Source organism: Notolepis coatsorum, assembly GCF_963971535.1.
Source record: "Notolepis coatsorum genome assembly, chromosome: 8".
Classification (NCBI taxonomy): domain Eukaryota; kingdom Metazoa; phylum Chordata; class Actinopteri; order Aulopiformes; family Paralepididae; genus Notolepis; species Notolepis coatsorum.
The window spans coordinates 127,110,236-127,125,970 of NC_140172.1; the positions used below are offsets into that span (position 1 = coordinate 127,110,236).

At 43.2% G+C, this 15,735-nt stretch overlaps 1 protein-coding gene across 1 annotated transcript in view; it reads left to right on the forward strand.

The window, feature by feature from the left end:
* Positions 1 to 3,186: 3,186 nt before the first annotated feature.
* Positions 3,187 to 15,735, forward strand: part of tlcd3a (TLC domain containing 3A) — a gene marked incomplete at its 3' end in the record, with an annotated part of 65,574 nt that continues 53,025 nt past the window's right edge. The window contains exon 1 of the mRNA XM_084320522.1: positions 3,187 to 3,445. Coding sequence (XP_084176648.1) covers positions 3,324 to 3,445 — 122 coding nt within the window. The 5' untranslated portion in view covers positions 3,187 to 3,323. The remainder of the gene's footprint in view (positions 3,446 to 15,735) is intronic.

Sequence of the window (15,735 nt, forward strand, 5' to 3'; positions counted from 1 at the left end):
AGCAAAAAAAAGATTTCATCAATGACAAAACCGAGGAAAACAAAAACAAACCATGTGAACTTTGGAAATTACTCAATAACCAACTAGGCTGCAGTAAAAAACTTAAAACCAGATTCTCAAACATAAACATAAAGACGGACAACACGCTCATCACAGAAAAGCTGGATGTAGCCAATTACTTAAATAGTTTCTTCACAAACATAGCCACAACACTGGTAAACAAACTACCCTCCCACTCAGGGCATTATGGGGTAGAACACATAGTAGCATACTACAAGAACCTAGGGGTCCACAAAGACGACTTCAAACTGGAAATGGTAACAACAGATGAGGTACTCAAAAAACTGAGCGCCCTCCAACCTAACAAGACCACTGGCCATGACAACATCCCCTCCAAATTCCTCAGAGACTCAGCAGCCGCCATCACCCCAGTCATCACACACATAATAAACCTCTCCATAAAACAGGGACACGTCCCCAAGGACTTCAAAATTGCGAGAGTGACCCCTCTGCACAAAAAAGGCAGTAAATTAGACCCAGGCAACTACCGCCCTGTTTCTATCCTTACCTCCATCTCGAAAGTCATGGAAAAAATTGTATACGAACAGGTCGAAAAATACCTTGCGGAAAAAAATCTAATCTACGAATTCCAATCTGGCTTCAGAACATCCCACTCCACTGACACATGCCTTCTCTATTTAAACAACCACATCAAACAAGAGGTGGACGCGGGCAAATACTGTGGCATGGTCATGCTGGACCTACAAAAGGCCTTCGACACTGTCAATCACACCATTCTGATTGACAAGCTAAAAGCAATTGGTTTTAATAGTCTATCAGTGAGCTGGATGCAATCCTACCTGGAGGGGAGAGAGCAGATGGTGGAGGTAAACGGTACCCTATCCCCCCCCCTCACAGTAAGCTGTGGTGTTCCACAAGGAAGCATACTAGGTCCGCTACTGTTCCTAATTTATGCAAATGACATGTCGTCAGCTTGTGACTGCAACTTGTTCCTGTTTGCGGACGACTCAGCCCTGCTGGTCTCTGACAAGAACAAGTTACAGGTTGAACCCTCAGCTCAGAACTAGGCAAAATCTGCATATGGCTCGCTGATAACAAACTATCATTACACATGGGCAAAACAGAGTCCATTCTCTTCGGTTCAAATAACAAACTCAGCAAGACCGACGGCTTCTCAGTTACAGTGGGTGACAAATGACAATATTGTCACAAGGAAAGAAGATATTACCTACCTGGGTTCCATCCTAGAGGCAAATCTTTCCTGTGACAAAATGGCATCCAATGTAATAAAAAAAGTCAACCAACGAACTCGATTCTTGTACCGGATCTCCTCACTGGTAAACAAGAATACCCTGAAGACTCTAGCAGGAGCACTCATTCAAGGGTACTACGACTATGCTTGCACCTCATGGTACCAAAGCACCTCAAAGGCGCTAAAAACAAAATTACAAACATCTCAAAACAAACTGGTCAGACTACTGCTTGACCTTACTCCTAGAACCCACCTCACCCCTGCCCACTTTGACAACCTAGGATGGCTTAGAGTAGACGACAGAGTACAGCAACTTGCAATGGGCCTGGTCTACAAGATACACTACACGACCAAGGTACCCATGTACATGTCAAAATACTTCCCAAAGGTCAGTGAATACCACGATCACAACACCAGAGGGAGCTCCACAAATCATGTTAAACCCAGATTCGGCTCAAACAAGGGACTAAACACGTTTCGCAATTATGCCACATCAATGTGGAACGCCCTACCCAAAGCTGTAAAGGAATGTGAATCACTACCCACTTTCAAAAACACTCTCAAAAAACACCTAAGGGAGACTGCAACTCGAAACTGGCCCCTGTAAATGTCCGAACACAACCCCCTCCAATGTACAGTAAATTACCAAGTATGGTCTTGTCAATAATCCAATGTACAGTTTTGTTTGTACAGTTGTACAGTGTCCCCCACCCACCCCTCCTACCCAACCTCCCCCCCACTCCTACCCACCCCCCCCCCCCCCCCACCCACCCAACCACCTCCAATGTACAGTCCCCCCCCACCCCCACCTACCCAATCCAATGTACAGTTTCTACGTCAAATGTATATACTCTTTTTTCTGGACTCTTTATGTATCACAAACAGTACTGTAATTGCAAATCTGGTATGTCATAAATGTATAGATGTAGCAGTACTGTCTATCTGTATGTCATGTATGTCATATGTTACGATAAATTGAAAATGGGGGACCCTGATGTAAACAAGACGAAAGTCTTTCTCTGGTCTGCATCCCCTTAACAATTGTATGTATTGAGCTGTACTGTACTGTACCCATTCTGCAATCTGTTAATAAAGTTTTCAATCAATCAATCAATCAATCAATCAATCAATCAATCAATCAATTCAATCAATCCCTTCTCTCTACAATTCAAAAGAAAAAAGAAAGTAAATTGTACTGTAATAAATTGGTTCAAAATGTAAGAGACTGCTGCATGATACTACCACGGGGCACACAGTGCGTTTGTTCGAGGGTGTCTTCTGCTCTCTGGTCAGTAGGTGGCGTTATCCTGCGGGGGAGGCTACTTGACAAACAGCCTAAACGAGGGTTAATACAAACCCTCCTCTCTGTGGAGGAGACGCGGAGCAGAGAGCAGCCCAGGCCGTCGGATTCGCGTTCTTCGCTGCAGATACCGTTCATCTGAGAGGAAGGAAGGAAGATGCATATTTATTTTTCTCCACGCTGGCATATTTGAAACGCTATTTATTTTTTTTGGGTCCTGCTGCGGCGTGTAACTAGCCAGCTTACTTAGCTTGGCTTTGTTGTTGTTGGCCTGCAAACTAGCTATCCGGCTTAGTTTGCGTCAGGAGTTGAGGACCAATCAATCAGCGGAGCCCCTGTTTGTGTGTACAGTGTGCTGCTGCTGCTGAGGCGAGGGGGGAACGCGCTGAGCTCACCGGTGGAAAAGCGCTGTGCTCACCGGTGACCGGATTGTGGTGCTGCTGCTGAGGCGAGGGGGGGAAAGCGCTGAGCTCACCGGTGACCGGATTGTGTTGCTGCTGAGGCGAGGGTGGGGGGGAAGCGCTGTGTTCACCGGTGACTGGGGGGAAAGCGCTGAGCACACCGATGACTGTGGCGTGAGCACTGAAAGCAGTCCAGCGAGGAGCAAAGACTATTCACCCACAGCCGGCGAAAATGTTGAAACGTAGCGTGTAACTCTCCGGTGGAGGAAGAGCTCGAGCAATAACACTAATAATAATAATAACATAAAAACGAACGGGTCGCCGGCCAGGCTCCACGGACAAGTGCAGGATGTGGCGAGTGTTGGCGAGCGGCGTCGTAGTTTTCCCCGGTCTGTTCTTCGTCTTTCGGAGGATTCTCCCGTCCATTTTCAAACAGTGGACCGAAGCCGACGTGGTTCTTGTCAGCGAAAGGTCAGCGAAACGTTGTTGTTTTCTCCTTCACGCACTCTCTTGTGTTTATTATTGTCTGTTTTAATAGCTGATTATTTATTAGGCTGAAACACCACGAGATGACGATGGGCTGGTTCTGCTGTGGGGCCACAATAACGGTCACTCACTAAACTGTATCTCCAATGAACCAGTCTGTATTTGTAGGCTTTTGCTTCGTAAATTCTACGATGCTTTGGTGAGAAATTGTCTAACAAATATCGTCTTAATGATGATGATGTTGATTATGAATGCCTATGATGCTTATACGACCATGTCCATGGGTATGGTTTGATATGAACGTGTGCGAGGGGCCAGGGCAGTTATGTTATTATGTATTTATGTATAGCTAGCAAGCTATTAGGGGCATACGTGAAATGCGATATATTCTAGAAGATATGAATGCCCCAACCTTCAAATGTATAGCAAATGCGGTTTTAATAATAACATCCATTCATCTGGGCACATTTGAGTTTTGTGATGGTTTGTGTGTGTGTGATAGGCTTGATACAGGGCCCGAATTCTTCCCCTAAAACTTGGGAGTCCCAGCTTCAAAATATGTATTTCTGTTATTTAAATGTATGAAGTTTGTCATATAGGCTAATAATAATTGCTTTTTTTGCAGCACCTTCTTCCCCTTCTTTGCAGCTATCGGTGCCGAGACTGTCTCAGTCCTCAGTCCTTATCCATGTGGAGCCCCCAGCTGCCCACCTTGCACCGTACATGACATAGTTGTTGTAGGTCATCTTAAAAACATAACGGAATCGTATCCAAATCAAGTTCACAGCCAAAGTTCATTGGCCTATTGGTTGCATCATAGAATGAGTGGCCTTGATTTTTAAAGCGCTATGTGGTGAATTCAGGACACACAAACAATCACTCACAGTTGCACAGGCATCGCTAGCGGAGTGCCTATCGATGGATTAAAATACTGTATCCTACCCCCCAATGCAGCTGAAAGGACACTAGGAATTTTGATTCATATTGTCAGAAAATAAGAGACATTCTGATCATGTAGTCATTTATGAATACACAGGATGTTACTTGAGGTTAAACATAGGACATTAGTTTTATATGTCACTGTGTGGGTACCAGTGTATGTTCAAACAAACTGATAGTAGATATACTGATGTTATAGAATCACCCCTCTATACCCCCACCATCAGCACGGATAAGATAAAAGACTATATACACATTACTACAATATTATCAGCAAGAATAGCATTAACATTATTGGAAACTTAAAACGGTATCTATCTAGTCTAATTTAAACTCAACATTGCTATACAAAAAAATAGTCCTAAATAAAGACTGGGGCCCCCAGGGCATAATATTTGTGTAATTTCAGAAAGATTCAGAATTTCACCAGCTGATTTCTTCGTAGCCAAAATAATTAGTATAATAGAATAGTGACTGAATACAGCTTGGTTACTTAAAATGGCTAGTAGAAATGACCTTCGTCAAACCACGCCCTCTTTCATTGATCCTCCAATCGCAACTGTCGGTCCGAGGGAAGTGGCGGTTGTGATTGGAGGATCAACAAAAGAGGGCAGGGTTTGAGAAGGGTCCATTGACAAACTCACTGGCCTCATCAAAAGTACCATTTGGCTGCTAGCTGGTGTTCATTTCAGGTCCTGGGGGGGGGGGGGCACCGTAAAGCAGACTCTAGTAACAGCAATTCTGATGCTACGAAATATTATGCTAGTACACTGTGAGCAGCTTTCTTATCCTCTCTGTCATAAATATGCACAGCCTGTTCAATGCTGTTCAATGCTGCTTCAAGCTCAACATAGCAGGAAAAATGGGCCCCATACTATTCTAGACTAAACAAATGATAACATTTTGAGAAGCATTTCACTTCCTTAACCCTTTCACCTCCACACTACATGATATGATAGTAAAGGGTTTTTCTGTAGTGCGGCAGTGAAAGGGTTAACCCGCTGTCGTGTGGCAGTGAAAGGGTTAACCGTCTGTGTATTGTCGCAGTGAGAGCATCAGATCTACACTCCCAGAGGTTACCAAAATGTTTTATTTTGAACCATCTTGGACCTGGTTTTGGAAAGCGTTGAGGGTTTTTAGCCGCTGGCATGCACAGTTATCAAAACGTTACCCTCTCATAACTTCAGGTAGGCCTTCCTATGAGGGCAATTAACATTTTCTAATGCATTTCTCTGGATGTGTGGTACGTTTTCAACCCGGTAAGCAGCGTAGAAGGTTACAGTAGGCTATTGATAGCAGCTCAGTTTATGCTTGCCTCATTAACAACATAGTGTGTTGAAGTTTTCAACTCGGTAAGCAGTGTGGAAAGTTAGGCTATTGATAGCAGCTCTCGGTTTGTGCCTGCCTCATTGACAACAACATTGCTATCACTGAATCTGACAACGCTGCAATACCAAATATTCTGATGACGAGAGTTATATGTTTTTTGTACCTTTTTTGTGAATGTGTACAATCCATGGATAAGTTGTGGGAAAGTACCACGCGGCTAAACGGAAACGTTTCCAAACGGAACCCGTTAAACTACATGTCTACAGTAAGCCTGTAATTAGGCGATACTGCAGGCTGTTCTTATTAGTCTAATATATGACACAAAGGAACCATTGATGAAAGTTGAAATTATATGACTGCTGAAACAGATTGTTAGTCCTACGTTTTTAAGTTACCCCATCGGCCAAATACCAATAACCAATTAAATCCATTTACTTTGACTGAACAGTAATAGACTTGGACCATTAGTTTGGGGTTATTGGATAACGAGCGCAAATCTGCAATAGCTGCGATATTACACACACGTGCGCGCAGTCGCGCACACATGCATACCTTCACACAAACGCTTGATGTCCATGGCAAATTTCAGCCTTCTAGGGCGAAAACTGTGGCAACAAGAGGGTGGGGACACTTGTCTGGACCAACAGAGCGAGCTATAGAGCTGCCGGTCACAGCTGAGAATGATCGATATAGCCTATAATAATGTTTTCTTCAATTAGAGAGATCTAACATGCACACGTCACGCATGGCTCTAGGTAGAGCTGCAAGATTATGGGAAAATAATAATTGCAATTATTGGTTGAGATTAACAGAATAACATAGGCTACCTGCCAACACTGCCTTTCACGAGTTCAGCCCACACCAATGACCACACCAATGACCACACAGACACAAGATAGACATCTAACAGATTCCATAGAAATCAATGGTTTATTAAAGCATTGATGAAACTGCCTGATGCAGCCGATTCAGAGTATGGAAGCAGGCCGAATGACAAGAGAACCTAATTAGACAATGTGAAACGTGGATGGTGAAGCTATTCAGGATTACTTCTAAGTATTACAATAAGAATATACTTGCCTATACTAACCATGACTTCGAAGCATTACAATAAGAATATACTTGCCTATACTAATCATGACTTCTAAGCATTGTAACGAGAATATACTTACCTATACTAACCATGACGTATACGCATTACAATAAGAATGTAGTTACCTACGGTATATTAACCATGATTTCTAAGCATTACAATGAGAATATATTTACCTATACTAACTTACCATGACTTATAAGCATTACAATAAGAATATATTTACCTATACTAACCATGCCGTCAGGCATGCGTTCTTCATGGGACGGGGGTGCACTAAGTGCAAGCCCAGATAAGCACTCGCTATTTGCATATCAATAGCGCCGGTCGTATTTAACACACCTGACGACCGGCGCTATTGATATGCAAATAGCGAGCGCACCACTGCGTCTAAGCATTGCAATAATAATATACTTACCATGACTTGAAGTAGTATAAGGAGGTAGCTTATCAATAAGATCCTTAAAAATTTACAAATACCAGTGTTTCCTCTCCATCAGCGAGGACCAACCAACCTTCGCTCTCATAGAGGACACAGTGATGAGTGTCGTTTCTATCATTAGTGATGAATCTGAGGGCAGAGTGATATACAGAGTCCGTATATGAAGCTGTAACTAGCCTATTGGTTTAAAAAGTCGTACAATGTTGATAGGCAGTGTTTGTGTCCAGTATGTATGATAGGGAATGGAACGAGGCTAAGTAGCCTGCTGTGTCCCTCCTGCCTGTGTGTTCTATTTATCTGAGGTAGTAAGGCTACTGGCATGTGTAGCTAGCATAATAGGTTTGGGTGGTATCCATTTTTTCATACTGTTAAACAGTCCCCAAATTACCGATAAAAGTACGCTCTGTACACTTGCCGACATATTTGTATCTAAGTTCACTGCAATTAACTTCATTACTCCACAACACACGGACATACCGTAACGTACAATTACTTAATACTTTCCTGAGCACATATACACACCTGTGAATATGAACCCGTTTATATGAAGGGACGGGGACTTGTACTGCTAAACCAGGGTTCGAAATTAACGGGGGCTTGGGGCATAATGCCCTTGAAAATGGACAAAATGCCCTCGAAAATCAGTTAAAGGGGGCACTTAATGCCCCCGACAGTTTACTAATTATATATATATTTATCCGGTAATGGAGCGTCTGTATCGTACGGTTCAGATGACGCGCAAATAAAAAAAATCATTTGGCGGAGCCGGTGTTCTGCACTGGCTGCAGGCAGCAGCAGCAGCACTGTAGCCAGCCAGGTGCTAGTCAGTTTGTGTAAAAATGGCACGCACAATATAAATCAATCTTCATTACGACTTTAAAAACATAGCCATTAACATTACATAGGCCTACACACATCTTGCCATAGCAGTTCGTAAACACAACGCACGTTTTAACTATGGTAGCCCGACGCAGCCCGCAAGCTAATACTGTACAGTCAATGAAATGTCACCGTAGCTACTGTAGCAGAGGAAGAAATGGGAGTCTGAGAGGCGGGGTGTTTAAAGACAATGATAGGCGTTTATTCAACATCCAAGAAGGCTAACATACAACTGTGTTTTATTAACTCCAACCGGGACTATTGCCGCTTTCCCACTGCATGCCATCACCTCCTAACGTTACCGGAGCTGATAATAACATTGCTGAAGGTGCGTGACACTAAAATGTCCGTGGGGACCCGGCGCCAACCCATAGATAGTTCCAACTCACCGAATTGCGTAATCCACCACAGATGCACTCAATATTTAAATAATGTTAGTCTAAATAAATGTAGACAGAAACATAATAATTTCAAGCAGAAAACGAATCTTTCCATTAAGAACTGACAATCAGGGAATTTAAACATGGTTGACATTGTTTTTGTGTGTTTATATTAATTAAAGAAAGGAAAGTCTAGTGCTGGCTGAGCATATTGTTTGTTTGCACTAAGTTAATACTTTGACAAATGTAGCCTATATTTTTCAGTCGGTTCGGTCTTTGTGTGCCAAACATTATTTAAGGCTGTAAACACTGTAAACCTTTTATTTTTAATAAATGAGAAGCATGTTTAGATTTGAGTGTTACATTTTTTTTAATAAAGATTAACGTATATCGAACTGAAAACCGTGACCCCAAAATCGTGATACGAACCAAACCGTCCATTTTGTGAACCGTCCCACCCCTACCGTTTATCATAAAAATTCAGTGCCCCCGAAATACAAAAAAAAGCCCCCGAAAATCAATTAAGGGGGGCAAAAAAAGCCCTTGAAAAAAAATGTTAATTTCTAACCCTGTGCTAAACACTTCAGCAAAACCATTAGGCTGTAGCCTACATCTCATCCTCTCAGTGCTGCGTGCTTACCTGCTGTTGTGAACCAATGTCATCCTGCAGCCTTTGGAAGAAAGTTACCAATACCATAGGGAAAGGGGGTGTGTGGCCTTTTGAGGTATGATCTATGAATATAATTAGAAGAATACATTTGACTCGTAATATAAAATGATCATAACTACATTATTGTTTAACGGGACACGTGCCCCTCCCCAGCTTGAATGGGCACGATGCTTCTGATTGTACTTTGCCCGTATTTATCTTTTGCATTTGAGTTGTTCAGGGAGTTCAAGGCTATAGAGTTGTTTCTATACAAAAATCCAATCTTTTGTTGCATTTTGCTAACAAGATTCCTGATGTGGTGCTTAAATGTGAATTTGTCATTTCCTTTTTAATATTTGAACCATTTACAGTAGATAATATGCAGATTGCAATAGTCTTTGTTTTGTGATTTCTAGAAGACCATGCATTTAGTTTTATTTGCATTTAAATCCAGTTTAAAATTAATAAGAGCTTTTTGGAGGGTGTTAAACGAAGGCTGCAGGTTCTCCATGGCTAGTTGAACCGAGTCCACTATACAATACAGTACACAATTGTGGCATCCACATATACAGTAGATAGGCCGCTGGACCACTATTCAATGAGGAGACAATATAGTTTATATAAGCGGTAAAGAGGACTGGACCTAAAATTTACAACAATATTTTTCTTTCTGTATTCATATTTGTGAATAAATGTCTTGCAAATTGAATAATTAATACTGGAATAGTAAGCTTTTTAAATACATTCTTGGTGACAATTGCAAGTGGCACATAATTTTCACTAGTTCAGCAGCCTGCACCAATGACAACATGAGACATGAATGAGATACAAGGTATTTATTGAATATGAGTGAGTGGTCAGCGGGAGGCATGGGACAGAAAAGGGGGAAGCAAGGGGAGCCGAGAGCACGGGATGAGGGGAGCGACTCAGCATTGCGCTGGGGTATGGCAAGCCCCAAATCTGACCAGGATGGAAGGGTGGGTGGGTTGCAAAGCCAGATGATACAGTTCTCTTACTACAACTGTAGGTAGAACTGTAGTAAGAATATGCTAAATGGAACATTGATGGCTTCGATGGTAATCACAGGTAATGGTGATGGCAGACCAGCAATGATGAGAATACGTGTGGAGTTGATCGCTTAATGATAATCACTGGTAATAATAATGACGGATAGCAGAGGGTGAGAATACACCTGTAAGGTGGAACAACATGAATGCAGTATGAATAGCCTGAAATCACTGTGAATGACGAGATGATGTAAGAATATGCCTGTAACGTGGATTCTTAGCGATGTTAAAATGAACGTACTGTACCTCCGGCTGTCCGGAATGCGTGAATATTTCCCCTAACGGGGTTGCACTTCCGCGTTCGGTTTGCACGATCTGATTGGCCACTGACGTTTCTGGTCATGTGACATCTGCGCCAATCGTGTGATGCCTGTTTCTATCACCGGTTAAGCTTAGGCACTCTTTCGAAGTTGGTTAAGGTTAGAGGTTGTCTTAGAGCAGGGCGATAGAACACCAGCCCTGATTCCAAACTCTAACCTTAACACTTTGGTTGCCATTGGTTAACATGGTAAAACATGGTTGAATGCCACCACCCACTTCAATGATAGCGTTCTCATATTTGTGAACGCATAATCTCTGTCTTAAATTATGGCTATGTGTCTAATCTGCCCGTCGCTTATCAATGACTTGTTTGCAGTCAACATTGTCGAAACGGATTGTTTTTTAATCGGTTCATTTCCGTTTTATAGCATTTTGAAAAGCCCTCGTTTTCTTGAAAGTTTCAGGAAAATATATAGATTCCGTGATAAACGGCATTTACTGGAATATTCTGGAATACACAAAAAACGTTGAAATTTTTCGGCCTATTTATGTATCGTTTTCAAATAAACGCTAGATTATCGATAGTATATGTGTACTTATGCACGCTAGAGAAGCGATCTGAAAAATATATTCTCATTTCCTGATCAGCACACACACACACATGGGGCAAACGCTGATATCTCTGTGAAAATAGATCAGATTACCCCAAGACTGGTAAAATAAATTGCTTACCTCAGATCAGATGTTCTCCAAAAAGATTCCTGATCGCCATTCCAAATATGGATCGCGTTTATTGATTCAGCGCAGGGTACTGTAAATATGTATTCCACGCGTTTTCCGGCTCGCCAATCACTTCGGTCTCTTCAGATTAGGGCTGGGCGATATGACCAAAAACGTTATCGCGATAAAATTATAAAATTATTTTCATATAATTCGATATCGATAATTATCGTCGATATAATGTCCGTCAAGTTTAATTAACTTCTTATGCTGCTGCGAATGTCTCAAGTCGAGTTGATGTCGTCATCAGTCTGCGCACGTTAGCCGACAAGCGGAGTATCTCATGACAATAAATATGACACTAAAATACTCTCTTCCGCCACAATATATTGAAACGACGTCCACTGTATATCCCACACTACCATAAACGTGGCCTCAGAATTCAAAACACACACATACTCGGCACGTAAATATATAAAACAACGCTGTGCAAGCTAATTAGCCTAGCAAGCCTTGTTGTTGAGTGAGTCCTACCTCCTTCCGGGTCTCGGCCATCTCCTTCACTGATTGGTTGTTAGCTGTTGTGCGTAAGTACGTCATCACGTAACGCTGGTTGTTGTTAGTGAGTGTGCTGAGCCGAGGCTGAACGGAGCCAAGCTTGGAAAATCGATATATCGAAACTTTGCGACCACGTTTCATGTTTATTTCGAGGAAATAATTTATCGCGATAGTTATCGTTATCGTTTTATCGCCCAGCCCTACTTCAGATGCCTCGCCGGAGAAGTAAAATGAGGAGGCTGGACCCCCCCCCCCCCCCCCCCCATCAGTCTAATCCAATGGGGTGCAGTACCATCTGGAGAGACGATAGGGGGCGGTATTTTCCCAATGGAGCTCAGAGAGAGTCTGCAGCACTAGCGTGAGGCTCGATTGATGAAATATGAAAGTCGCTAATAAAAGAAAAACGACAAACAAACGCTATATAGCGTTGGTGGCATTCAACAGTCGGCATGAACTAACGACAACGCGTCCGTGGCACTCAAAGTGTTAACCAACTTCGAAAGAGTCGCCTAAGCTTAACCAGTGATAAACTAGGCGTTAGGTAGTTTGCAGGCTGTTCGAGGCGGAAATAGGCGCAGAAACGGGCGTCACGCGATTGGCGCACATGTCACATGACTAGAAACGCCAGTGGCCAATCAAATCGCGCAAACCGAACGCGGAAGTGCAACCCCGTTAGGGAAAATATTCACGCGTCCGGAATACGTCTCTGTACGGAATATGGCTTTAAAAGGCGCAAATATCATGCCGCATAGGGGAGTGTCTGTGAGGGATGGAACTAGTTGACTTGATAGGGTCAGGACTATAATAATAATAATAATGCAGGACCTGTTCAGAGGTCTTTAATTGGCATGCAATTATCCTCAACGTTTTAGCGATTAGCACACACGGTTAGCACACACACACACCGGAACACACACGCATGCATTGTCTTTTGTAGGATCGCCGATGCGATTTGTCTCTGCGATTAACCCATCCCGTCGTCCTTCCCCCCAAGGGCAGCCGGGAGCAGACAGGCGTCGGCGAGGGCCGCGCCAGGGGACCAATCCAAGTGCTCCTGCCCGTCTTCGTCAAGGACACCACAGCGTTAGCGATCTGTTGTTGTGCATGTTTTTCCATTGGGTTTATCTTATCGGGGGGAAACCCTTGCGAGCACGGGGAGAACATGCAAACTCCACACAGAAAGGCCTGGGAGATACCCCACCTGGGTACCTGGCATCATGGAAACCTGGTCCCCAAGCGGGAATCGAACCCTGGACCTTCTTGCTGTGAGGCGACAGTGTTAACCACTACACCACCGCTGCATAGCGGGAGGGGTTTAGCGAGGTGTGTGGCACTGCACAGGTAGACGGGTAGGAACAGGTGCCTAGGGACCGGGATAGAGTTTAGGGGATAGTTGCACACGCGTCATGGTGCTGGCTTCCTTTTTTAAAGATTTTTCCAGAGACCCCCCCCCCCCCCCCCCCCTGCTGAGGCTTTCAGGTGGTCTCAACTCTCAAGGGGTCCGTATTTTGCACCCCGTCTCTGTCCCAGCCCTAGTAGATTCTGGCCTCGCAAAATTCTCCACCATCTAGTGGCCACTGTTTTCGCCCTAGGAGGCTGAAATTGTACATGGAGGTCAAGTGTGTGACTGTCTGTTTTGCGTGTTCATGCCAATTGGCAATGGGAGTGGCTTATCGCAAAAAGGTGCATAGATGCGTGCACGTTATGGTCGCAGCTATTGCGAATTTGCACTTGTTTTTTGGGGATGGCAAAACTTCAATTTACAGGGAATCTACACAGGCAGTGTTTTTTATGTGTTCTCTCATGACGTGCATGTGCCATTATTTTTGCTTCAATGCTGAGATCAGATGTACACAAGTGATTTTCTGCTGCTCTGTTCTTTCAAGTCTAGTCTTTTTCCCATTGATGTGCGTCAGTGAAGCATGGAAATACGTTGACCGCTATGTAAATACATGTTCACAACAAAGAAATCTACGCATAATTATGTTAAATTACGTGATCCCTTCATTTTGGCCAACTGCGGCAAGATTTCAGTTTTCTGATCTTCAATCATCGATGGGCTCTGGATGAGTAGGCAAGACGAATTTGAAAGAGCAACAAATATGTATATTGCCTCATAGACTACAGCTCCTGTTAATTCATTGTCATTTCACTTCTGCATGCTACACAAATACATTGTTAAATTAATTATGTATTATTTAATAATTATGTAGGCATTTCTATAATACTTTGATGCACTGTGGAGTGGGTGGTATGGCCAGTATTTGGTATGGCCTTAACCTATCCCAGACGCAATGGGCTAAATAAACTAGTATATTGTAGGACTAGCCTATATCAAGAAGAAATTTGACTTATTTGTTCAGGTTGTTAATTTTTCTGCTCCTTGTCATTTTAGTTGACAGCCTAACTTTATTTTAAACTACCAGGCAGCTGACAAGCCACGTCATTGTATCCATTCCAAGGATTAAGACTTTTTTTTTATGGATTTTCAGTTTTCTAGGCCATCTATCTGGATTTTGACAGTAGCACATAAAGAATGGCTGCACCACGTTTCTGTTTAGGAAATGTACGATAATTATTCAGATAACGCTACACTAGATATTCACATGTAAAGAAATAATGCAACTTGTGTTCTTCCTCGTGGCAATGATTTGATTACCCTGCTATAGGTCTATATATAGAAAGGAATTACATCTCCCTGCAAGAAGCCTATTTCCCTCCTGTCATTCAAAACTGTCAGTTTCCTCTGTGCACCTGGTTTAACGCTCCTGGAAAGTTGTCCAATATCCTCCCCATATTGCTGTTCTACAAGCAGTTATTGTCTTTGTACAAGCCTCCCAACTAGAAGTGACATTCCGGCGTCCTGTCTGTCCCTTTCCAGGCGCTGTGGGTCTGTAGGCTGTGGGTCACGCTTCCCCAAGAGGCCGACATGCACTAGTTTTTGGATGCTGGTGCTGCACAAACTGAAGCGGGGGACACTGTGCCATGACGGATAAAGTTCCACCCTTATTGCTTTCATGTCTCATCATGAGAGAGAAAGGCCTGACTGATTTTAAAACTGCGGGCAAGGAAAGAAAATGCTGTTTTATATCAATAGGCTACAATCTAGGGCTGTCTTAAATACTTCGAAGCTTTGAAGCTTCGTTCGATGGGCATGGGATTCTAATATGAAAATAAAATTTGATAAAAATATATATATATATTTTTTTTTTTGCAAAATCAACTCTGCCTCTTTTCTCTTTTTTATCTACTTTTTCTCCCAGTTTCTATTTTTCTCCCATCCCAATTTTCATATCGTCCAATTCTACCCTCCCCTGTCTCGAACGCTGTTAGGCCATGCCTCCCACAAGCCGGCTGCAATGTGGACGAAGCCTTACATCACGTGTCCCCTCCGGTACTCGAGGAGGCAGCCGTCGCATCTTTTCACCTGCACAGCGTGATCTCTCAGCGTCGGGGGTCTGCATTTTGGAGGGCACGCCGCCCCCGTCGCTTCCTGATTCTGCTGCGCAGGCGCACCAACCGACCTGTAGGAGTCACTGTCCACAACGTCCGATCCCCACCCATCAGCAGTTCCCACCCCCTAATACTGCCAATTGTATTAGTATGAACGACCAGCCAAGCTGATAGCAATGTGGAGAGCTGGGCTCGAACCCAGCGTCTCCTGCATTGGTGGTGAGCGCCTTGCCCACTGCACCACCTAGCCGCCCTAACTCTGCCTCCCTTTGTTAACTACAACAAGCAATGCTGTTTGTTATTTAAGATGAGGTCGGACTCGGCACTGACGGATTTGTGTTCATTGTGCTGCTCTTATAAAGCCTCAAATGACGGCTTACAATATTTCATGAAAGCAAAGTGTTTTGTTTAAGGTTTAAACGTTACAGCACTGACAAAGTTGAACAAAGTGCTGTACAAGTCACATAACATTAAAATAAAATAAAAATATATATATAATTTTCGA